General features: G+C 41.5%; 1 protein-coding gene across 1 annotated transcript in view; it reads left to right on the forward strand.

The window, feature by feature from the left end:
* Nucleotides 1-10,179: 10,179 nt before the first annotated feature.
* Nucleotides 10,180-26,434, forward strand: part of LOC135423678 (delphilin-like) — a 34,216-nt gene continuing 17,961 nt past the window's right edge. The window contains exons 1-5 of the mRNA XM_064674169.1: nt 10,180-10,425; nt 20,529-20,633; nt 21,244-21,330; nt 23,316-23,489; nt 24,906-25,054. Coding sequence (XP_064530239.1) covers nt 10,390-10,425; nt 20,529-20,633; nt 21,244-21,330; nt 23,316-23,489; nt 24,906-25,054 — 551 coding nt within the window. The 5' untranslated portion in view covers nt 10,180-10,389. The remainder of the gene's footprint in view (nt 10,426-20,528; nt 20,634-21,243; nt 21,331-23,315; nt 23,490-24,905; nt 25,055-26,434) is intronic.

The following is a 26,434-nucleotide window of genomic DNA, read 5'->3' on the forward strand; positions in this document are numbered from 1 at the left end:
ACAAGTTGTACAAGAGGGATGGAAAAAAAATACCACAAACAGAAAATTGATGAAGGTTTTTTCTCCCTGGTGCTGCCACTTCTCACCTGACAGATGGATTGTTTGCAGTGCCAGTCACCAGCCATTCCCAGACCAGAGAAGGGCAATGGGTCCAGAGAGTAAATCATATGAGGAGAGGCTGAGGGAGCTGGGGGGGCTCAGCCTGGAGAAATGGAAGCTCAGGGGGGACTTTCTCTCTCTCCCCAACTCCCTGACAGGAGGGGGGAGCCTGAGGGGGTCGGGCTCTGCTCCCAGGGAACAAGGTACAGGACAAGAGGAAACAGCCTCAAGCTGTGCCAGGGGAGGTTCAGGTTGGACATCAGGAGGAATTTCTTCCTGGAAAGGGTGGTCAGGTGTTGGAAGAGGCTGCCCAAAGAGGTGGTGGAATTCCCATTCTTGGAGGTGTCCAGGGAATGACTGGATGTGGCACTCAGTGCTCTGGGCTGGGTGACAAGATGGGGATCAGTCAAAATTTGGACTCAATGACCTTGGGGTCATTTTCCAACCTTAATGATTCTGTGAGATTGTGAAGTACTTGGTTGTCAGCCGCGTTTCAGTGTATGGGATTTTCCTGAAATAGGTGGGAAAGGCTATGGGATGGGTGATTTTCTCTTTCTGGCTACAGAAGAGCTCTCCCAGCTGCTTTTTCCAAAATAGTGACAGAAACTGTCAGAACTTATCCTTTAATTTTAATTACCAGTTAGGTCTAACTTCTGCCTTTCTTTTTTTGTTCAAGGATTTTCTGTTCTACTCTTTTTGTGTTTGGAAGATACCGTTCTACAGTTAAAAAAAAAATTCAACTCCACTGCTTTTATCTGCATTTCTTTTGCAAATAACTTCCAGAACAGAGCAAGGCAATCTTTACTTGTTATGGTTTGGGGATAACTGGGAATAACAAACAACTCTCTTAAACAAATCACACATGCACAGTCATACTGTTGCCCTTCAAAATGTTGCCCTTCAACAGTAAGATGGGACTTTAACGCTCTTCAGGGTTAGAGAGGTTTCAGAGGTTTTCTAGACTCTGAAATTTGAAATATGAGCCCGTTGTTTTGAGTAATGTCAAACCACAGAGTGTTAATAGGGAATATTTTCTGTCAGAAACAGAATCTTTTTGATTTGGAAAGCAAAATAGATTTGGGAAGCAAATATGATTCATGTAACGTTGTGTCCATTTATTACAGAAAACAGAAGAGACAAGTAGTTATTCATACAATTTCTTCTTCCTTCTTATTTTTCTTTTTTCAGTTCAAGTACACAAGGCTATTTACATATCTTTATATTTAATAGTAATCTCTAGTTAGGTGTTTCTGAATAGCATATTTTCCTATTCAACACAAGAGAACAAGGGGATATTTAAGGTTTTGTTTGTACTGAACGCTGTCATGACCAGAAAAGCCATTGTGATGAAAAGGTTCCCCTGTCACTCATCTTGAACAACTTCTGATGGCAGAAATAAGAAAATTGCAGCTGAATTCACCAAGGCCACTTTTGTGACTGCTTAGAAACTTCCTAAAATGTTTTTTCTCCTTGCTCTTCTAGGCCAGATGCCAGAACCTTACACCAACCAAGCCTGACCTCAGGACCTCTCTCATTCATAGAAGCATTTTATGTCACTGCTTCACTAACTTTTGCAGAGTGAACCTTCAAACCCCTCCTGGCTTCCCCTGAATTTGGTTTTTCTGAACCTGTGCTTTATTATTCCCTTTGTTTTCTGGACTGGTTGTTACTAATTAATTTATATATATGTGTATACATAATAAGTGTGTCTAAATACAATACACAGGGATAATATTACAAAGGGTTTTCTTTATGTGAGCCAATGCTACCTTTCCTCCTCCAAGCCATGCCAGCTGGTGTGGAAGGTCTGGAGAGACTCTCTGCTGACAGGGTGTCTGGAGATCTATCACTGCTATAAATTTACTCCCTGCCTAGTGGGTTATTGTTCCTTCACTGGTTAATTAAATGTCAGGGCTAAAAATACTGTTTTTACCATTTCACAATGGAGATCTGAGATTTGATGCCTTATTCCTATATCTCAATTACAAGACACCTTTTTTCCCCCCAAATATAGTTCTCCTTTCCCTCTCACTCCATGGAAAGCAGAGCAGGAAGCTCATTGTCTGGGAGTCTGAGCATCCTGTGTTCTCCTCTGTAGCTGGGCAGGTATTTTTCTTGTAATCTCTTCCTTCAATATCCCCATGAAGTGGGAAGTGATAACTGAACACAACCCTGCAGATGTCCCTCTGCTCTCTCCATAGCTTAGCAAATAGCCTGATGATGACTAACTCACTGACACCAAGCCTGGAATTTTAAAAAAGCTCTTAGTAACAACCTGCCACAGGCTAACATTGGGGGCTTAGGTTTCCTAATAGCAGCTATGGCTGATAACACAGAAGAGAGTGCAGCTGAGTGCTCCCTACATTGCAAAACAGGGGATAATGATGAATAACTCCTGAAGGGAAAATCACCAGGGCTTGATTTAGCCCATTTCAGTGTTTTGTTGCTGCTGCTGCCCAGGGCTGTGCCCTCAGGCCTCTTCTCTTGGGGATGCTCTTCCAGAGACTGTGCCAAAAGGGGCTGCTCAAAGGCAAGTTTTATTTCCACGAATTTCCTCATTTGAACACCAATTTTGTCAATCATTTTTAAAGCCAGCATCTAGGGAGATGGGTTGTGTTCTCTGTGTTGTGATGTGTCATAGCCCCCACTTCAGAAAGGATGGCCTTTCAAACGTGTTTGTTCAAGTTCTGGCGACTCACTGCCTTGGTTGAGCTTTAAATTACACCACTGAGTGCATAAAGGGTGAGGATTTTGGTGACTACTTGGTCACTGTTTGCAAGATTCCTGACTAAAGCTGGGGCAGAGATGGACATCTGCAAGTGTAGCTTTAGCCAGCAACATCCCTGACCTGAGACACAGAGATAATGCCTATTGCATTATTCTGACCCTGGCACTTGCAACCCAAGATGGAAAATAGAGGAGGGGACTGTACTAGAGCTGTCCCAGTCTGGGATGCCATGATCAGAATGAAAAGGGGGAAGGTGAGGAGGCAGCTCTAGTCTATCATCCTTTTTAATATTAGCTTTTGTCAAAACCAAAATATCTGTTTTGATTGATGAAAGGTTCAAAGTTTCAAAAGGAGGTTGTGGGATGAGAGGCATCCTTTGGTCACAGAGCTCTTTCCAGGATGCAAAGGCCATCCTGGAGTGCAGAGGAACCTGATTCCTCTGACTCCCCTGTGCCTCATTAAAGGATGCTGCAGCTGTGCTTCACAGCTTTCAGAAGAGTGATCCGACTTACCCTCAGAGCCCTCAGGGTTGCTTTAGCTCTCTCTTTGATTCCACAGCCAATTTCTTGCTATTTAGAAGCTTTCAGCACTTGCTGCTTGCCCCTGCTGAGCCCCAGCCATTCCCAGGAGCTGGGGGACACCCCGGGCACAGTCACTGAAGCGTTTATCATATTCTCTCTCATCCCATTTAAACCCTTGTATATGGCTCTTCGATTTTATACTGCTTTGATGGTGCACTTTTTAATAGCCTGAAGTTCAGGTAGTGTCTGGTGCCATCTTGTGTCACAGAGCTGTCACTTTTTACCTTGGAATAGTGTGGTTTTAACTTATCTTAACTTTCATGTGTGTCACTGAATGCAACACCAGTATTAACAGGGGGACACCACCAGATATATTCAGAGGATGAGACTTTTGCATGAAATATGTTTTAAGAAGCTGAAAAAATGAGTTAAAATATGAATTGGGGTAGTGTCACCAGCTTGAGCAAAGCTTTCTTGACTCTAAGGCACAGGCTGTAGGGGAAGCAGGAGTGATCTGTGCTGCCTAAAGGCCATTGAGCTTCAATTAAACCTGAGAGGAACTTTTCACTGCTTGGGTTTGTTACTTCATCATAATTTTATGAAGTTTTCCTTGTCAGGATTGGCTCACCCCTTTCAGGTAAGTGATTTTACCTCTGTGCTGCCAGGATGGATGGGGGTTGGAGCAACCTGATCTGGTGGAAGGTGTCCCTGCCCACAGCAGGGGGTTGGAACAAGATGGTCTTTAAGATCTCTCCCAACCCAGGCCATTCTATGATTCCATGATTTCCTTTATTACTGTTTGTTGCACACAGTAGGAAGTTAAAGGAAATTGTTCACATAGATGAAGAATTGTTACTTTTAGAAACATGTGGGTTGTTGCTTTTCTCTCCTTGATGGTGACAATGAACCACTGTCAAAGGCAGAAAACTGCTGGAAACATTTTGTTGTTCAAAATTCAGCAGCTAAGTAGTTTGTGCATCACCAATTCACAGAGGAACAACTAACAGCTCACTGCTAATGACAGATTTCCTTTATTTATGTATCAAGCTGCCACTGTGCTTTGCAGCTGTATTGTACAAAAAAAGTGAAGAATGAGAAAAGAATATTTGCTTTTATAAAAGAAGCCAAAAAATTACACCTCCATCAACTAGGCATCATGTACCAACTTCTTCATTTTAATGAGTAGATATATTATCTCTATCTCCTAGTTCCTACTCTATTTTTTCCTTTTCTGAATTCTCCCACTATTTACCAAAATGGACACATTGAATGGATTCAAAAATTAACTCATATTGCCTGAAAAATTTTGAAACCCACATTTTATGGGAAAATATCTGTTTTATGATATTTCTGGTGAAACATACGGAAAATTTAAGTTTGCCACATGTCCAGCCAGCCTGGCTCACATGGGCTTCCACTGCACAGCTCCAGTGCCTCCTTTCCCTGGGTATCTGAGTGTCCAGCTGGGTTGGACACTCTGCCACTGTCCTGTCCAAGCCACCTCATCCCTCCCAGTTCCCCCCTGTCTTCCTCGGGCTTTATTTCATAGTCACAGCTATAAACCAAATAATAAAAATAAAGTGAAATTGAGAATTGAGGTGAAATTCTCCCTCTTGACCCTGCCAGGAAAGGCTGGACCAGGTTTTGGACAGGAGCCTGATTTCAATAGGAATAACTGAACACAAACTGTTCATTTTTTGTATTGAAATGTATTATTTCTGCTTCCAGTTTAAGAAAAAAATTTGTAGAGACATAGAACAAGCTAAGTTGGGTGGAGCTGTGTACCTTGGGAAAGATTAATGGGTGAGAATACTGCAAAAACGGGCAGAATTTGTGAGAGGATTGTGTGCTGAGCATCACTAGATGTCACCCTCGACCTGAATTTAGTTTCACAGACTCACTTGCTTGTCAGAAATTTTAATTTTAAATTACTCATCTTCTGTTCACTACCCCCACCCTTTTTTTCCCCTTGCACTTAATGCACAGGGGACCTCCCAGTTCAGTGGAGCACAAACTGTTGTGGATCGATATTTTTCTTGCTTAAAACCAGAATCAAAATTAGGTCAAATAGAAATACTAGAATTTGCAGTACCATCAATTTCTGTGCTAGATAATCCCTGAGGAAACAGTAAAACCAAAACACCCTGGCAGGGTTTCCTTCCAACATGTTTGGTTGGTTTTCCAGTTCCGTTCAGATCTGGTTGCCACAGTTACCCACCATGTGAAATGAAGAGGAGGGTGTCCATTTCAGCCCAAAAGATCTTCTTTGCTTCAAAATACTGGACTTTTGCTTATGTTACCAAGCACAGGTGATTTTTAGGTAATAATCTTTAATAATCTTTTTTGAGTTGCTAGGGGTTTTTATTTTTTTACTGTTTGGCTTCTGCACTGAGCCAAACTTCAGTGAACTCAAAGAACACTGCAAGGGCTCTATTCATCCTGAAAACCTAAATAATCCCTGTCATATAGCCCCAAATATCTCTGTCTCTTTAAAAATAAAGACAATCATCCCTTAGAGGTGTGAGAAGGACCAGGCTCCCCACTCCTCCCTCATCCCTTGTCCTATCAGTGATTCCCAGCTCTGTTTCTTGGCATCACTGACTTCAGAGGGGGCACAGAGGAGCTGAAGGTGTCTCAGCTGTGATCTGGAGCTCCCTGGCAGGGCAGCTCATGTGGTAAATGAAGGGTGTCAGGCCCCCAGGATTGCCAAGCTGGTTGCTTTAAAATAGCAACTAAAATAAAATTATTGAGAGCTCCTAAACCATGAAACTTCCATGGCAGGAGGAATAAGCTCACGGGAGGAAGGAAGGAAGGATGGATGGAGTTGCAGACAGACAACAGATGGAAGAAGGCCAGTGCTTAGCCAGCTAATAACCATAAAGATTTAATGTAAAGAGCAAAACCAACATCCTACAGGTGAGTTACCTCTCTGCTGGTCTCCTGTGCACCAGAAGTTTCTCAGCCTGGTGTCTCTTGTCCCTGTGAGATCCAGGCTGGGCTGAAGGGATTGTTGCAGTTCAAGGCACAGCCTCTCATTTGGTCACTGAGCAGCACATGTAAGTCCTTTCTCACACCAGCCCTTAATGTGAGGATGTTTATTATCCAGTATCTCAGTCAGTTCCTTGATTAACCTGCTATAAGAAGTGATACAATTGCAGTGTGCTTCCTTTGGAGTGGATGCTCTGCCCCTTCTGGTCCTTTCAGCCTTTTCTTCCTCTTTGTTAGAAAAACAAACTGTTTTCTGTTTATTGCTCATCTATTCTCCCCCAGGTTTTTTTTCCTGATTTGCCCCCAGCATGTCTCCCCTCATTCCTTTCTGCTGATCAGCACCCTTGGTATTCTGGTGGTACAAAGTCAACCCCCCCTTCATGTGATGGAGTCACGAGGAGCTCTGCCTTCCTCTGTTTTTCAGCACCATTCCACAGAAAAAAGAAAGAACCCTTTTATAAAACAGGTTTTAGGCAGTAATTTTCAGGTGAAACAAGTTTTCAGTGAAAGGCTTTGTTTTATCAGCTCTAAATACTTTCTGAGAGTGTTCCAGCCCTGCTGGAACATTCATGCTTGAATGAGAGGCAAAAATGTTTCTATGAAGTTAATGCTTTATTTATTTATTTAAACAATAATTTCATTCAACTCTCATTTTTTAACTTAACTTATTTCATGATGTCCTTTTCTTAGGTATGAAAATATTTAGGAAAATTCTTTTAATAAATTGAAAGAGACATAAACATTCTTTTTTACTTTTGCCCATTAAACGCATATTTAGGTTGATTAAAAACATACTGGCCATAGGAAGTTTTTTTTTTAGTTTAACTTCCACAAAAAGCACCAGACAATGAGTTTGCACAGGGTTGGCCAGAATATGCTATTGGAAAACTGCTGGGGATTTAGCATTTCAGAAAACAGGTAGGGAAGTCCCTAATTTCTGGCATGTGAAGTCACTCCCAGGGCTGAGATAGAAGGAAGCAGAAGGCTGGCACGGAGGTTCACACCTCGTGGCTGGAAGGAAGTTTGGAAAAAGTAATTTCAGAATTTCTGTTGGTAAATCTGAGACAAGTCAGTATCTTTAGCCTAAAACCCAGGAGGCTGAGATAATAGGGATTGTTCAGCCTGGAGAAGAGAAGCTTTGGGATGACCTAATTGTGGCTTTCCAGTGCCTGAAGGAGCTACAAGAAAGATAGAAAGCTATTATTTACAAGGGCCTGGAGGGACAGGACAAGGGGGAATGGCTTCAAACTGACAGAGAGTAGGGTTAGATGGCATACAGGGAAGAAATTCTTCCCTGTGAGGGTGGTGAGGCCCTGGCACAGTTTGCCCAGAGAAGCTGTGGCTGCCCCATCCCTGGAAGTGTCCCAGGCCAGGTTGGACAGGGCTTGGAGCAACCTGGGCTAGTGGAAGGTGTCCCTGCCCATGGCAGGGGTTGGAATGAGATAGCTGGAATGAGAGGTTCCTTCCAAGCCAGACCATTCTGTGATTCCAGGAAAGCAGGTCAGGAGGACCCAGGTGGGAGTGGGACCAGCCTGGGGGGTCGTGGCCGGTCGGTGATGGGCAGCAGCAGCTTCAGGTGGGTCGTGACAAGGCAAGGCACGGGCAAAAGGCCCTTGGCAGCAAACACACCTTGTACAAGTACTAAAGAAGTCCTACAAAGTCATGTCTGACACCAGCTTCATTCCCTATGGTCAGAGTTCATGTTTTTCTGAAGTGAAACGTGCACTGCTGGTACAACACATTTACCTCATACATTGGTCAGACAATGGACAAAGTGCTCTTGTTCTTCCACAGTTATTCCAAAACTCTTTCCCCCGTAATTTGCATCTTCATGATGTGGTTTATCGAGGCGAGTATTTTATTTCAGTTTATTCCAGCAGTGAATTTTCCCACGTGTTTGTTGCAGCACATGAGTCTGGCATATGTTTGGATCGATAAACTGAGAGGAAAAAAAGAAAATTACACCCGAGCCTTTATTAAAGGGAGGTGTAATTAACGACTTCAGATTAATTGAAAATGTTTTCTCTAAGAGTAGCAATTGAGCTCTATCCTGATTAACTGCTTTCTCTCAGGCTTTGTAACCTTGCAGAACGTGCTGTTCAGCAGGCAGTGGAGGGGAAAAGGCCATCTGATATCTCTGCAGAACCTTTATAAAAGAGACCTGTCATTTTCCCATTCTGAAATGTTCTGTGCTGCTATAATCACATTATAAAAAGAAGTTCCTTGGGATTGTTTAATTTAAAAAGAAAATCATAGTTCCTCAAGGGCTGAGGACTCTAAGGGGGAATAGGCTGGTACTAGAAATTTGATTCTGAGTGAATTAGTTGCTATTTTATTTTAACCAAATGACTTGAGATAGCTATCAAAGAAACATATTTCCCATGATTTCTTTTTCCAGTTTAGTAAAAGATTTCCATCTTCTCACGCTGGACATAGAATAGTCAGAATTGAGAGCATTGAAAGACAATCTTTTATTAAATATTCCTACAGAAGATCTGGGCTCAGTCAGGCCCTGTTACATTATTGGCCTGTGTTAAGTTAACATTCTTTCAAAGAATAGGACTGACTTCTAACCAGTTAAAAGGATTAAAACCTGTTTATATTAGCATATATTGACCTTCCATTTAATTTCTACTGCCTTAAATAATCCGAGAGAGTTAATTCCTAATCCTTTCTCTCCCACTTGTTTGATATGGGGGTCTCTCTTGGGTCCATTTGGTTCAGTGAGTGTGGGTTTAAAGGCTCTTGACTGTGGGGCTGCCAGAACCTGCCCTGAGGCACAGCTTTGAGGTCTGTGTCTGGGATGCTGACAACCTGCTGCAAGGTGAATGTGTTGGTCAGCTCTGTACTGTGATGTTTTCCTCAGCTTGTCTCTGCCTTCCAGCCTGAATTTGCCTCTTTTGGCAGGTAAATCAGTCCAGCTCCTCAGTGGGGATCCACAACTGCATCAGCTGAAAGAGCAGGTGGGATTTATAGCTGTGGGTGTGCTGGGCCAAGCCAGGGACCACTCTCAGCCCAGAGTGGTCCATTGGCACCTCTTCTGCACTGAACTTCTCAACTTCCCGTGTTTCTATTAAAAAGCTGCCTCTAGACCAGCAGAGGAAGGAGACTCGTCATCAAAATGTTTCAATTCCTGTCACTTCTTAAAAGCTGTGCTTTGCAGGAGATACTTCATAGCTTTTGATTTTCCCTTTTACCTCCATTTGGAGGAGAAGAAATGTCAAAATACGAAGAGTCCACTTTCCAGCCATGTCTGTTAACAACTTTTAATCTCCAAATTGATTTCAATATGTTTTTGTGATGCAATAGAAGCTGCCTTATATCAGTGGGAAAACTGAGGTATATTTTCCCTGTAGCTGCTGAATAATTTTTGTCATAGCCAGGGTTAGATTTCAGGAATGTCCTACTGGTAATTCCCTCTTCTAATCACTAGACTCTCTCCTCCAGTACAGATAGCAAAGGGAAAGTTTGAAATGCTCTTTGTCTTTACAGGAATCTGGTACATTAAGCTGCAGGTGCCTTTGTGCTTTCATCCAACATGAACATATTCATGCTGGAGTCTGAAGACGTGTTAAAGATTGTTGCTGTGCATAAAAACACTGCTGGGAAAACTGAGCACTGTATTTGCAGTTCCTCAGGCAAACTTCATTACATTTAGCACAAAATTTGTTTGGGCAATTAACGTGTTGGGTGTTCTGATAAATTCAATGTACAGTAATAAATCAAATTTTCAATATTCATGGCTTGGTGACTTCAGGAAGTCCCCAGAACATAAATATCAGTTCAGGAAAAGCAAACAAACAACTTCTACATTTTTTTTTGTCTTTTCACAGAGCTGCCATAAGGAAGCAAAGTATCATTATTGTTTCTTTCAGTTCTCAGCATAAAAGGAAGTAACACTTAATAAAAGCCATTGGCTGCAAGATTTCATAAGAGAGAGAAGCAGAGAGAGAGAAGGAGCAGCGTGGTGTGGAAAAGCAGGTGTGATTCATGAATAAACTGTACTTTGCAACCCCGTAGGATACTGATGAAACAAATAGAATTTTCACAGACATGGATAATACAAGAACACAAGACACTTTTTCACAGGTAAAGGCAGAAATTGTTATGGCTTGTGTGAAAGTGCTATTTGTTGTGTGTAACTGGAGAAGGCATTTCAGAACCTGAAAATGACTTTGGACTTTACTGGCAAGGAATTTGCAGTAGATTGTTTGATGTAATTGATTATTATGTAATGTAAGCTCAGATAGGTCGAATATTTCAGAAAGGGTTTGCAGAAGATGTGGATGAGACAATATTTTTGTGTGCTTTATTCTTAAGAAAGTTGAAACTTGTGAGGTTTTCCTGATACAAAAAGAGGGACAAAGAGATAAAATCAGTCTTTCTATTGCCATGCTAGAGAGGATTTATTAATACTATGTATTATCTGTGCTAAAAATTTCCATAAAGTAATTGGAGGGGAGAAAAAAAGTGGTTTATATTATAGGCAAAAGCAGTCTTTTGATAATCACAGTGGAATCTGAAGTGACTGATATGCCAGAATTGAATATACATCAGCTTGCAGCACTATTGGATTTGTCTGAGTGCCTGCCAGATATAGTCTTGTAGCAGTCTACCTGTTTCAATACTTGGGTGTTTGGAAGTCTATTATCTGGAGAATTGAGTAGTGGAAAACTCCTCTCTAAGTCTAACTAGGGCAGCTGATGAGATGTATTGGCAGAGGCTCCCTGGTGTGTGACCTGGAGTAAAGAGCAATTAGGAAAAAGGATGATTTTGATGCACATGGGCTGAGAAGGTGATGGAGGGGTCTGACTTATCCTGGGCAGCCACCAAGGGGGGCTGGGAAGGATCCAACCCTGTTTGCGTGGTTCCACTTCTTCCCTGAGTACGGGGTGTCCACTGGACAGATTTTCTAGGCAAGATTCTGGACAAACCCAGAGAAGTTGAAGGGAGAAAATAAGTTTCTCCTATTTATTGCTCTTTGGTTTGTCAAGGAGGAGGAAGGGACAGGTGCCTGCCTTTGGTTATCCCCACACAACATCAACCTCCTTGGCCTTGGAAGGTTTGTGCAGAGCAGTGTAACAGGTGATCCAAACACTGAGTCCTGGAGCCTGACAGAAGTGAATTGCTGCACCTCAAGTAACAATACCTGAAGTGTTATAAAATTGCAGGTCCCATCTGGCTCTGTTCAGTGTCCTGAGGTGCTGGGATCTATTTGGAGAAGCTGTTGACAACAGTGGGGTTGGAAAGGCACAAATCCAGCCTGGGAGTGTTTTCCCTTTCTTTGTTATCTGAAACCTGTGTGTTTATTGCTTGGCACCAACGCACAGGCACGAGTGGCAGTGATGAATCATTGCTCTTATTTCTTACCTCAGGTACTGCTGGGGAGGTTGGGGACAGCACAGATGTGGAAATAACCAAATGTTTGCTACCAGAAAGGGCTTTACATGAATGAGAATCTGAAAACAGGAAACCACAACCAGATGGTGCCACTTCTCACTGTCTTTCACTCCCCAAAGCCTGCAATAAAGCACATGTACAAAGATCAGGTTGTTCAATCACTAAAACATTTGCAAAACTAAACTGTGTCTGAGAAAAATGTGTGTTTTAAACTTTTTGTGGACTCCTTTCAGAACTTGACTGCATGCCTTCCTGAGGTTTTTCATGTAAGTCTTCTGAAAGCTGGGAAGATCAAGGTGCAAGGTGGAATGGCTGTCAGATCTTTTGCTTTCCACATTGCCTTACTTTAATCAGCTACTTTAAAGTACTTTATCCCCATGGCTTTTCCCTACAATTTTTGTTAGACTTTTTGTTAAAGGCCACCTCTCTTAAATGATTGATTTTTTTTTTTTCTCCCCAATTTTTATTTCCCTGATCTCCTCCAAGGTACCTTAAAGCAGATTTTCACTGTATACTTACCAAGGGATTAATTCCATTTAAATAAGGCCAAATGATCCCATATCTTCAGATATTTATATTCATGAACATGTGCCCAGCCTTGGGAGCAGCTCTTGTAGCCTTTGAGATGGGCTATTTTTGAAGGACTCCAAACCAGAAATGTGATGCTTTGCTGATCTCTTGGGGCTTCTGATGTTTTGGCTGTCCAGAATCTGGTCTTTGCAGTTAATGTCAAATGTCAGCTGGTGCCTAGGACTGGAGACTGTTCAGCTCCCTTGGTCCTCCTGGCTGTCTGGGGGTTCTGCAGTGAGAAAAGGGTGAGAAATGCTCTATCAGTGCATGTGACTTTGAGGCTGTACCTGTCCTTAAAGCCAGGATCACTTGGAGTCAGGCTAAAACATCAATATGAGCATTCTGTGTGTGAATCAGAGCTCACCTTTGCTTGATCCATCTAAAAATACCTCAAAACTTGGGAATGTGTTGAAAGGTCCAGGGAGGCTGCTCTGAATTTTGATGTTTGCCACTTAGCAGGAAGTAGCCCATTAAACAAAGAGGGTAAGAAATGCCTGTGGGACAGGGATAAAGCACATCCTGAGGTATGTCCTCCTCAGGCAAAGATGAAGCCCCTCAGTTAAATTTCCCACCACTGAGCCATTTGGAGCTCCATCTGTCCTGTTTCATCCTCAGCATTGTCCAAGTTCCTGAAACTGGGAGTACAATGAATATTGCCAACCTTTTTTTTTGGATAGAAATTATTCCCTGAGTTTAAGAAAGGACTTTAAAACTCACCTTATATAGATGTCCTGAGAACTGCTCCTGAGGAATCTGATCCTATTCAGAAAATGTAGTGTCTTTTTGTAGGCAAGTATTCAGAACATAACATTTATACAGACAAGGATCATACTCTGCTAAATCTGTTGGAGATTGAGAAAGAGAAACAGCCCATTTTTACCTAAACATTTTACTTGGATGATTTATTAACGAATCAGAATCCTGGGAAAAGAAAAAGTTAGGTCAGAAATTATACACAAGCAGGTGGATGCTCTTTGGGGATTTTCCATGAGCTCTCAGACTGTGTTTTGATCAGAGCATAATGAAAGGTTTGTTCATTAAATGTTCCACCTAATTAATGTAAAATTCATGGAGACCCTGGATCCTCAGTTAAACGTGCATGAAATCAGTGTTACATTCTCTGTGTTGCACTTCATACTCTTTGCTTAGCAGGTGTTAACTAAAATGATCTAATAAACCTCGAGTATAATGAAATGAGTCTTGTTCAGCATTTAATAATTTTAGCAACCCTGTTCTTGCTTGATATGAATCTTTCTTTTACAAGACATTAGGGCACAAGATGAGACTGTAAGCCTGTGAGCAGAAAGATGCATGTTTTCCTCCAAAATGATTAGATGTTGCTGTTAAATAGCCCAAGATTAATTTGACTACCATGCTAATAAGCAAATATGATAATCCTCAATAGTTCTTATCACTGTGGATTATTTTAATTACTGTAGCTAAAGGCATAGAACATTATTATTTTAGTAACTAACTGAAATATTTCTATGTGAGCCACCTTCTTTATTCTATTTCAGTGTATTTTGTATTACAGCATTTAAATTATACCTCAATACACCAAGAAATTGCTAGGGAAGTTCACACTTAAGTATTGTTTTGAAATCAAGTATAATTTAAAATATTCAGGACATACTGTGTGCTTCTATGGGGGCAGGACATGGAAATCAATGGGAGTTTTACTCTTGCACTGAATGTGCTCAGTGTAAAACTGTCCCTGAAGGCTTTTGAAAATCTTCCTTTAAAATTGCACGTGCCTAACATGAAGGAGGGTTTTCCAGGGACCATCTTTGCATTGGAAATAAACACTCATAGCCTGGGTGAAGTTTTCTAAAAGCTTTAAATCTCTGACTGCCACTTTCCCCTAAAAGGGACACTTTGAAAAGCAGTGAAACCACCTGTTCTTCTCACTCAGGCTTGGAAAGTGCAAAACAACTGTGGAAACTGTGGTTCAAATGAGGAGGAGGTTGGGTTTGGCACAAAGCACCATCCAAGGCTTTTGCACCCCAGAGTGTCCATAAATCTTTTTCTTTATTCTTAAAGATGCTTAGCAGTGGGAGATTGCACAGTTTTCCCTGGACAACTCAGTGTTATCCTTACTGTTTTCCAAACCTCTTTTGCTGTAATTTAAATTGTATTTCCTCTCATCCCACCACACAGGGAGCAACCTGCTCCTTTCCTTTTTGCAGCAGCTGTTTATGTACCTGCAGGCTGTGCCTGCCCCAGCCTTCTCTGGGCTCTGAAATCCAATCCTTCCTCTTTTCAATTGCAAATCCCGTTTTTCCAAAGCTCTCATTATTCTCATTGTCCTGAGCTGGACTCCTCCAACTCTTTTCTGGGGGCATGGAAAACTTCACACCCTATTCCAGCAGAACCCTTTCTCAGTGCTGAGTGCTGCAGGAGGACTCGTGTTTTGGCTGTGCCACTGCCTGGAACCTCGCTGAGGAATATTCCCTTTTATCCCAACAGCAGGACATTTGTAACTGGTGTCACTCTGCAAGTTGCTTTAACTTCTGGGTCTTTTTCTGCAGAAAACATGTGCTTCAGCCAGGGCTTGTGAAGCTGGTAATTCCTGCTGAACATCAGGATTTTTTTCCCCCTGCTTGCTGAATTATATATTATTGCTTCTCTCATTTGTCAAGGCTGTTTTGGATTTGAATCCCCCTCTCAACTCGTCTGCAATTCTTTTCCACCTTCGTGTCAAGGTCTGTGAATTTAACAACCAAAATCTCTAGTCAACCACTGGATCACTAATGAAAAACTGAGTAGTACAAAGCAGAGTCAGTCTCCCGTGCAACACCACTCAATTTATCCTTTGAGTTTCCACAGTGAAACTCCAGTAATTACTTTCTGAGTGTCATTTCCTGACAGGTTCTCAGCACTGCTGGAGCAGGAGGGTCCATGCTGGTCTGTTAAGTGGTGGTCGAGGGAGAATCTGAAGTGTTTGCTTCACGTGAGACCTATAAAATGTCAGTTTTTCAGGGGGAAATGTTAAGGCTTTGAGATTCTTCAATATGGTGATGTTTTCAATACCAAAAATAGATGAAGTAGTTGGTATTGTACACTGTGCTATGCACGTGTCACTGGGCACCAGTTTACATTTTAAGTTCCTAAATATTTTTGGAAATAGCTCTTTGAGATTTCTTTGTTGTTATAATCAATCACTCTGTACATTTATATCAACAAGAAATGAATTACAACAAAATATCTTCAGGCTCCTCCAGCTCCTACTGAAAGCGACAGAATTTCCAGTGTTTTCAAGGAAATCAAGCTACTGTTTGATGAATACCTTCTTCTTTGGATAAATGTTGACGGATACTATTCAGCCAGATATAGACCTGAACAAATAATGCAAAACATTATTACAGATGGATAATTTATGTGACGAATAGCAGCTCTCTTTGACAAATAATATTAGTCTGTCTCTAGGACTGGCTACAAAAGATGGTATTGCCACATCAAAATATCACATCAGTCACCTGTATTGATATTCCATGTAAATGGCCAGTGAAGGCCTTTCAGATACCCAGACATAGGAAGCAGCCACTCCCCTGTAAATAAATGGGAGCACTCAGTGCACTCTGGGCCAAGTTCAAACCTGACGAAAGTGAATATATTGAGATGAAAGTTGATAACACCAAACTGGAACTTTAAGACAATCCAACTTGTGTCCACTGCTGTTAAAATCTCTTAAATGACATGTTCAACATGCAGGTAGAGTGAGTTCAGCATAATCCATTGTAAAGTAAGCCAGTGCCTTTGATTTAACAAAAAATAATAAGTGTTTTCTTTGGAAGCACAGCTTGGAAAAGGAAGTAGCTACTCTAAATTTCATCACAGGTCAATCACTTCATCACATCCCAACTCTTAGCTTTAAGCTTCTCTACTCTACTTGCTTAGCAGAAAGTGTCGTGCACTGTAGCTGGGAGGCACTGAGTCAACAGAAAATCCTCAGAAGGCTTTACCTCAAAGACATTTTATCCTGCTGTTCTGGATAGAAACCAAAATCTTCTATTATTGAAAGCTATATTAAAAAAACAGACTTCAAAATGAATGAAAACATGACCTGTGCTGGATAAAAGATGTGAAGTGTGTGTGTTAATCCAGGATATTTCTGGCTGTGTGGACAACACCAGCATTCAGATTGATGCCCAGAAGTTCATGAGATCTCTGTAAAGCAACATGTAGCCACTACTTGACCTTTTTCTCTTGTATTGAGCCCCCTTGGAGCACTGACCTGAGAAGGGCTAAAAGGGAGATGCTGTGGAGCACAGAGTGTGAGGAACAGGCTCCCTGAGCCCAGCCCTCCCTTCTGGGCCCTGCACAGCCAGGAGCTGCCATGTCTCTTGCTCCTTGCAGCGAGCAGATGAGGATGTTCAACACTGTTAATGTTTAACAAGGACAAGTGTAAGGAATCCTTAACAGCGAAAAGCTTCACTAGACTTGAATAAAAATCACTCCTCATTTGCACAGGGAGCAGGATTTCTGCATGGCTTGGTTTTGTTGTCACAGGAAACGATAGAGCTGGGTGCACATTAGCTATGATCTTCTCCTAAATAATGCTGAAATAATATCTCAGCGAGTTGTGCTGGTGTTTGCAATGACTGTGATGCTGTGCAGGGCTCACTGACAGCCAGGGTTCTGGGTGTGCACGTGCACACGTTCCAGGAGTATTTTTGCATTAGGCTGCTGTCGTATTATGATGATTCGGGCAGGATGGTCCACAGAATAAGGATAAGTTGAGTAAAAGCCATGTAGCTCAAATTCCTCTGCAGGTAGCGAAGGGAAAGAGTTGTCAGATATCAAGGCAGGTTGAATTGCCCCCCCTGGAGAAGCTCAGGTGTCTCAGGTGAGTGCACAGGAGTCACAGCCATCCTGTGGCTGCCTGGGAGGTGTGAACAAGTGTGTGTTAAAGGCTGAGAGTCAGAAAGAAAAGGCAGAGGAACATGTTTGCTGTGCTATCTTTGAGCAGTTACCCATATCCTGTGTGCCTTCCACTGCCTTGCTCAATCAACTGTGGATGGCTCAGATGATGTGGCTTTAACCCTTCTTTCTTGATGTAGTCCCAGGAAGGTCAGGGGACCTTTGTGGAGTCATTACAGTGATGTTTCCATGGTGTGGAGACTACATGCAAAACCTTCCAGGAGGTCCTCTGAGGGCTCCAGTGAGACTGTGCTGGGTAAATGGAGAGAGGCAGGAAGCCCTGGAAGGGCTCATGTGCAGTGCTGTGTTGGCAGGTGCCCAAGAATAAGCCAGAAATCTCCTGTCTCACCATTAAACACATTTAATACCATGTCTAGGCCAAAAATATAAAAACCTCACCTCTCGTTCCAGAGAATGTCTGGAGCCCCAGACTCTTCCTTCAATTGTGCATGCTGATTTTTGTTTCAAATCACTTGCGTGGCTGTGCTGAATTTTGGGTGGGTGATGAAAATTTAATCTGTGTTAAACAAGCTGCTTTAACCTGGCAGGTAAATGAATGCATTATTAACACAATCTCATGTATTTCCTTAATGTGCCTGCTTTATAATAGAAGCATTTAATTTTTTTCTAAGTTTTGTGATCCAGCCTTGTATAAAAACATTCTGCTTGGGTGTCCCAGTCACGTTCTATCAGGCAACATAGCACAGACTGACTTAGTGGCATTTTGGTGGATAATATGACAAAATTTTTTTCCTTTTGAGAAAAAAATATAACCAAAACAAACACGAGAATGAACACTACAAAAATCGTGTCATGCTGAGAGAAAACTTCTACAAATACACAGTGATAAAGGTCAGGATCTGTTACTCAAGTCTTGTTTGCAAGTGAAAATACCATGTTAACGTGTGGCTGTCAAAAACCTAAGTGAGCCAAGACTTCTGACAAATAATTTTGACAGTTCTCATAAGCTGAAAAGTGCCTTTTTTGCCTCTCTTGTCTTTTGAAATGTTTCCCTCCTGCTTACAGATGTGCAGGGAGAAAGAGAGTTAACAGAGACAGTAAAACAACAGAGTGCTGTTAAAAATAACCTCCCCCAAGCACTGCCTGGTGTGGTCTCTGGGGAAGGGACTCTGTCAGTGGTCTAAGTTCCTAACTAAACCCTCTGAATTTGAAATACATAGAATTATTTGTTTCTCTCCTGTAAACATTGTTTTCTTCATACATCATCAAGCAAATTAAGAGCTGTTCCCTGTTGCTTTCATGTCTTGGGCAGAATTTTATTCTAGTCTGAAGGAGACCTCGGTGAAGGTAAGAAGAATGAAGAGTTGAGTACTACACAGAGCCAAACGTGCCTTCTTTTCTGCAATTTTTTTAAAAGAAAAATTATATTAAAAATTAAATTTGAAAAAAATTGTCATCCTGCTGCAAAAATCTTTGAACCCTTCTCCATGTAAAAAGGCCTAACAGGCAAAAATACTCTACAACTTCCTCTCAAGAGCTGCTAGCCTGAATAAATAGGATCTTGCATTTTAAAGCTGGCAGAGCTTAGCCTTAAGGAAACTATATTTTTCAATCCAAATATATCCATACTCTTGTTTACTCACCCAGAGCCTGTTCAGTGGGGAATTATCTTGTTAAGATCTAATCCTACTCGGTGCATGTGAAGTTGTAAATATATGGCCGTTTAAAATGCAGATACTGAATATGGAGGTCATTGTAGGAAACTCCTGTGCCTCTGCAAGTGTGAATGAATTATCAGGCTGTTTTCCTGCTTCCCTCACTGTTCACATTACTGTTGGCAGCTAGGAGCTATGCCATAAGTTACCTTTATATTAGCATTGAAAATTCCAAGGCTTTTTAAAACCAAAATATTTCTTTTACTCCCGGTTTTATTTGTGGGCTGTAAAAACAGTGTGTCTGTAGCATGGTTTGAATAAAGGGAGAGAATATGTGGATTTACCACCTCTGGGGTGGGACTGGTTATTTTTATGTGCCCCATCAGACCTGTGTCAGGTGGCTGTGGTGCTTGGATGGGTGGAGGTGTTCAAGAAACACAGCCCTGGAGGTGTCCAAGGAACAACTGGACGTGGCACTCAGTGCTCTGGTCTGGGTGACAAGATGGGGCTGGGTCACAGGTTGGATATGACCTTGGAGGTGTTTTCCAACCTTGGTGATTCTGTGATTCTGAGAGGATCTTGTGCTGCTGGGCTGTTTAGCAGAGGATGCTCCATCTGCACAGAGATGTAGCAGGGGCGGGTGCCTTGTGAGCTCCAGCTCCTTCCCAAGCCTCCTGCCCCTTCCTCTTGCTCCTGCACAGCCTGGGGTGGGCTGTTTGCCTGGATGTCCACCTGGAAGAGTTTGAAAAGGATGATTGCAAAGAAAGACTTTACTGCAGTAACTCCTCTCCTGGTGGTGAAGTTGTTCTCCCGGGGGAGGGGAACATCGGATGTTGTAGCTAATTGAGTAGTGGAGCTACTGGATAAAATATCACAAGTTTCTGGGCTCTGGTGGTAAAACCTACACATTCCTTTCCAATTCCCAGTTCTGCTGCTGTTAAGGAATGGATATCACACACGGGAGCTCTTTGGTCTGTCTCAAAGGAAGGTTTATTCCTGCTACAAAGTCTGTGAAAGAGCTTTGCCAGTGGTGTAACAGCTGTAGCTCGGGGTCTCTGGTGACTCCACTTGCCTTTTGTCTTTGCTTGATTCCTGTTTGCCATTGCAATCCCCACCTGGTTCTCTCAAGAGTGACAGAAATTTGTGTGCAAGCTGGTTGGCAGCACATGAAGCTGTTTTGGTAAAAGAAAGGGGAAGTGTAACACCGGCTTGTTAACGTGGTTCACTAAGTTCATGTGACAGCTGCACCTCCTGCTACCAACAACAGTTTGCCCCCTCTTCACCCTGAAAATTTCAAAATTCTCCTGATTTTTCTTTCAAGTTATCTGGCATACAGGACTTCACACTCAGGGTAAGACACAGGAGAGCATGCAAAATTGATGTTTTCGCTTCTTGCCAGACTCTAACTAAAAAAGGTTTCCCCCGGCAGTTTTATCTCCAGATATTACCACCCCATCCCCTAAAATTGTGAAAACTCCTGTGTATTTGCTATCTTGTGGACTTTTGCCAGGTTTCAAAGGGAGTTTCTATTTGCTGGGCAGGTTGTCGATAGAACATAAAATATGAATGAAATTGTAATTTTATGGCAGACACTAGAGCTGTAACTGTCACAAGCCCTCTGTGTCCTCCACATCCACATGAAATAGCAGTCTCTAAAAACATTTGGTTGACTTTTTTATTTTCCAGTTAAGCCAGGAAAAGATCCTCAAAATTATGAACATGGTGAAAAATAAAGAAGTGAGCATTGAGGGGGCTTTGCATTTGGCACAGAAGGAGGTGTATACTGAGAAGGTAAGGTCACTCCTCTGATCTATTTTGCGAGATATTCAAATGTATGAGCACTAGGAGCATGTCTGTACTGTTTTCAAAGGTACAATCCCAGCTTGTGCAAACATATGCACTCAAGTTTCTAACAAAACAGGACATGTACTGATGGCTGATGGTACCTGTGTCCTATGGAATGGATATTCTGTGTAGATGCCACAAAAGGGGCAGGAACACTTCCAACTATCCCAGGTTGCTCCAGACTCCTTCCAACCTGGCCTTGAACACTTCCAGGGATGGGGCAGCCACAATTTCTCTGTTCCAGGGCCTCACCATGCTCATAGTGAAGAATTTCTTCCCAATATCCCATCTAACCCCACTCTCTGCCTGTGTGAAGCCATTTCCCCTTGTCGCTCCATGCCCTTGCAAACAGTCTCTTTCTATCTTTGTTAATGTGATTTAAAAAGGCCAGGAGGATGCTACTGTGCATCTCCATGTGCAGTTCTTCTCCAGAGCCTCTAGAGCTGTTTAAACACTGTCTACTGAGGGGCATTTCACCTGAGAATGTGTTTGGATTTGAGTGGACAAACATTAGCCCAGAGCTGGATGTATGGCTGATTTCTGTTCTGTTTTTCAGGATTCCCAGGATTTGTTAACTGGATCACAATTTAACTTCATTATCTACAAATACAAACACTATCGGTGGCAGAAGCGAATTTTGCAGGTAACTTGAAAGATCGTCCCTTTTGGAACAATACATAAAAATATATTATGCTGAAGTTGCTGGGTTAATGTTAGTGGACAACTTAAAAAAAAATCCTGTTGTTCAGCCCATCAGAGAGGTGTAAGATAGTGAAAAAAATCTCTACTTTTTACACCAGAAGTATTCTGAGGGTAATATCTGACATTCCCTGTACTGAGGCCCCTGGGAGGGCTGTGGAGGGGACCTGATGATCTAAGAGGTTATTTCACCACTGCAAAACATGAGTTGTCCCCAGGGTGATGGATGATAATGGGCTCTGCCTGGGAGTTATTCTTATTAACTACCAAGAGTAAATGCATACAAGTGATGTAAACACATCTAAATATCTGTGGCTTTTGACAGGACATCACTTCCACTGCACCCACTAAAACCTTGGGAAGAAACATTCCTGGGATACTCCAGGTGCATTTGGCAGACTGTGCAGTTTGTCTCTGGTTACTCTACCCTGTGAATCGTTTTTTGGATATCATGAACCCTTAAGACTTTATTGACTTGCATGATATTAAAGCAAACTTGTGTTGACAACACCTGATGGTGATTTGATTCCATGAAGTCAGGGACAAAGGATTCATGTTGTTTCCAGGGACCTGGATTTCACTGAGTTTTCCTGTAGTTTTGACAAAATTTAAAAATGAGCAAGTCCAAATCACATATGCTAGAGGGTATTTTTTATTTACTACATCTAAACTGTAGAAAGTATAATCTCCTTATTTCCCTCAACATCCACCATGTTTTGGAACTAAAAGATTATTTCTTTAGACATAAAACTGGTGGAAAAAATGGAGAGAGCTGTAGTAGATGTGGAAGTTATCAGTCTGTGAATCTGGAGTCATTTAATTTCAGTTCTCTAGTTTAACAGCAGCCTTTAAAAGTCAGAGATAATAATGAGAATGGTTCTGCTTTGAAGGTTTCCAGCTATAAACAGAAGGCAGGGAAAGGCCACAGTGTGGGCATTTGGTTGGCATGGTCAGCACATACAAGTTTTTAGCCCTGCAAATATAGATTGGGCAGTGGAAGAAGAAAGATCTCATCTCGAAGCAAACAATTTTTAATTGTTATAGCCATGAAACTGCACTAAAGTTATTTTATTGGCTATTATTACTCCACTTATTTGTACGCATATATATGTGTAAAAATAGGGAGGAAGGGATTTTTTAAATTGGGCAGGTAGTAAGAGAACACAAGGGAAATGGTTTTAAACTAAAAGAGGAAATTCTTTACTCAGAAGGTGGTGAGGCCCTGGCACAGGTTACCCAGAGAAGCTGTGGCTGCCCCATCCCTGGAAGTGTCCAAGGCCAGGTTGGATGGGGCTTGGAGCAACCTGGGATGGTGGAAGTTGTCCCTGTCCATGGCAGGGAGTGGCATGGAATGTTCTTTAAGCTCCTTCCAACCCAAACCATTCTGTGATTCTGTGACAAAAAACTCTGTGTTAGGTAAGATTTAAATCAAAACACAGTAATATTTATATCAGAAAGTAATCCCTCAACAGTCCCCTCTTTTCCTGACATGGAAGCTGCTGCTATAACCACCCTCACAGCATTTCAGTGCTGGGGCAGAGGCTGAAGGAGTAACTGAACCTCTGCTGAGATGGTCCTGCCATTAGTTCTTGCTACCACTGCTGCTGAATGGGAAGATTCTGCACTGGGTTGTATGAGACAAGGGGAATTTAAAAGCAAGTAATGTTTCAGAGTGATAAATTGATACATATTCATCAAAAGAGACAGGGAAACACAGCTGCACGGAATATCTGTTTTGTAACTAAAACAAATATTGTATTACCATACAATGGTAATTCCATCTTGATGATGGAATGTCATTTTTTTATCCTATTTATTCTGAGCTGATCCTTTCCCTAAATGCCTTTGCCTGGTGATACTGGGATGTTGTCTTTGCCTTTCTGTGACAAGAAGTGATGGAGTCAAGTAATGAAGAATCTTCTATTCCAGATTGATTTCAACACAAGGACCATTTTTAACATTGAAAAAGGAATTATTAAGAAACAGTTCCCTTTCTCTCAAGTCAAAGCCTGTGAAGACACTGAAAGGAGGCGCTTCAGCATTGTGTTTCATGGGCGACAAGATTATGAGCTGGAAGCTGTGTCTCTTGATGATAAAAGGAAGGTAAGTTTTTACAATGCCATGGACAGATTGCTATAAATAACAGTTGATGTGCTGGTGGTACCCAGCAGGTCCCAATCATTGTTATGCTGTGCTTTGTGCGAGCAAAAAAAGGAGAAATGTCTTTATTCCGTGTGTGTTTGTGCACAGAACAAAGGGAACGGGGGTTCAAGATAAAGTTTGGCCTTAGGATTTGGGCACAGTTCACTGGGACTGCAGATGTAAAGCCAGCTCGAGACATGATATGAAAGTGGATGCAGTTCTGCAACTACACCTGGAATGTAACCCCTCTGAGAGTGGATGAAAACAAGCAAAAAAACCCTGATGATGTGCACAGTTGAATCTTAATTGAAACTTTCTAAGCACTTTTTATTCTCTGCATAAGGTGCTTCTTAAAATGCCTGCTTTTAATAATGAACAAGGTCATCCTGATGCTGTGAAAAGAAGACCTAGCAATTAATCTTTCACCATCAAAAGAAGCTGAAATGACACAATTAGCAGAGGAATGAAGTCTAGGTACAACTAATTATTTAATTAAATGATGCAGTGCTGCAAGATTTTGTATGAGCTTCTTCAATTTGAGATTTCAGCTCCTTTTGAGTTCTACTGAAACATGAGAAAGCCAAGTCATGAGCTTTTCACCTGAATGCAGGTGTCCAGGGGTGGGCAGCTCTTGGAGTTTGTGTCGTTGAATCCATCCTGCACAATTTAGGATGAGGTACAAAATTTAAACCTCATGGAAGAATTTGCATCCAAACTTCTGCTGTGACTCATTCTTAGGGGGCTTTTTTTTCCCAGAAGGATTAATTCCCTGCAAAACCCAGTGATTCACCCCACATGCAGAAACCTTTCTTCCAGATGAGCAGAACCTCGTGGTTGATTAGCCTAATTTTGTTCAAAACAGATTATTGAGCAGAAGAGCTCAAAAAGGAACATGTATTTAGTAATAAGAACATCAGATATGGTCCTGTACAGCACAAAGAGCTCTTTAAATTCACACTCACCTTAATCCATAATATTTTCCACTGTAGCCAAACCTTCATTTTGTACTGAGTTTTTCTGAGGTTTCCAGCTTAATCAGTCAGGTGCTACTTGGACTTGAACTGATCTGAACAGACACTTTGTCCTAGATTGCTTTGTGTATGAGTATAAAAAGTAAAGTTAAGTTTTACAGTAATCCCTCCCAAATAAAATTGTATTCTCCTTACACTGATGGGTTTAGAATTGTGGGCATAAAGCCAAATTGCAGTTAAGTAGTTTAGTATAAATTACTTATTTTATGTTCATTTGTTTTACCTATTTGACTGCAGCTTAGAGTGTTGTCTGTCATCTTTGGACTTGAAAAATCCAACTATTGATGTCTTATTCAAGGGAATTAACATGGAAAATATTCTCTCTCTGCTGCCACTTTTTATCTAGATAATATACCTCCTGAGCAGAGTTTTACAGAGCAATTCATACAAGAGACCAGTGGAGTCCTGCTCTGGGAGACCTGCAGAATGGGATGTGATACATGAAGGGCTTCTGGATTTGCAGCAAAACACTTCTGCATCCACTGAATGGGTGAAGTATGAACTCTGGGCTGTGGATTTCGTTAAAATTTCTGATAAATGCATTAAGACTTTAATTTGCTGATAATGAGTTAATTATTTAATTGCTTTTGAAAGTTAAAAGGTGGATGGCAAATCTGCATGTGATGGGAACATTAAAGTAAACTTTCAGTGCAATAGTAGTCATCACCATTTCAGCCCCTAAACCATCCCAGATCAGCACAGCTTTTGCTTCTGCTTGTTCTGTTGCTGGATTAGTGAAGCAGCCCCAGTGGTTTTACACAGTTTGCTCCCCATTCCACAGACAAATCACCCTTCCCTGAGCCAGCTCCTAAAATACCTGGAAACTGCTTATGCTATCAAAGGAGAGAAAGAGAGGGGGGGGAAAAGTCTGTCTAGCAAAACTAAGGAAAAAAATTTAACATTGTAATTATCTGCATGGAGCAATTATCTCAACACCCTCCACAGAAAATGATTTTAATTGTTTTTAAAAGGCTATGCCTGCATGTCTTGTAAACACTATCCTCAAGTGTGTCCAGGATTTGTTACCTTGCAACAGTTAACAAGTTTGTTAACAAACAAAAATTGATTTTTATTTATCTTGTGAAGCAAAACCCTTGTTGCTTTCTTCTTTATATTAATCCTCTCTCTTTTTTCCTTTTTTTTTTTGCTTTTTTTGGCAAAGTAAATAATGGTGGAAGCATCTGGAGATCCGATTAAACTATAAGTCTCTGCCTTAAAGAAAGGAGAGATCAATATAACTGCCAGCTCCATTAAACAATTCTTATCACTTTGACTGTTTATGTGGGAATAGATGCAATTTATATTTTATGTTTAATTCTTCTGGAGCAGCTAAACTTATTTAAATTCCTCATAGAACACCTTAATCAACCAGCCACACCTTAAAGAGAGAGTGGAGGAAAAGGAAGGTTTGATAGAACTGTCAGAATGATAAAGAAAGGCAGAAATCCTCAAGAAAAATGAAACCACAAATGCTTAAATAAGAATAAAACCCATATACAGTAAAACCCCATCTGTTGTTGAATGGGGGACCTTTGTTTTAAGCAGCAGAACAGAATCCCAGAGGGGAGACTAAAGCAGAAGGTTCTGCTGAATTACAAGCTGTGTATGGTCAAGGCAGTGTTTTTCCAGGATTAATTTATCCTTTAAGTAGGTTTTACCCAAATTCTGGCACTTTCATTTCTGATGGAAGCCCTTGAGCCTTGTTCCTTTCCTGCCAAGTGACTTGTGGGACCAGCTTGAGTTCCCATGGAGTAATAGGATTTTTGGGAGGGAGGAATATTGGCCTGTATGACTGGGAACTAAATTTGGTGACTTGTTTATAGCTTGGGGGCAGTGAAACCTGGAAGACACAGAAGCTCTGAAGCCTTGTCTTAT

This window comes from Pseudopipra pipra, chromosome 17, assembly GCF_036250125.1.
Source record: "Pseudopipra pipra isolate bDixPip1 chromosome 17, bDixPip1.hap1, whole genome shotgun sequence".
Classification (NCBI taxonomy): Eukaryota; Metazoa; Chordata; class Aves; order Passeriformes; family Pipridae; genus Pseudopipra; species Pseudopipra pipra.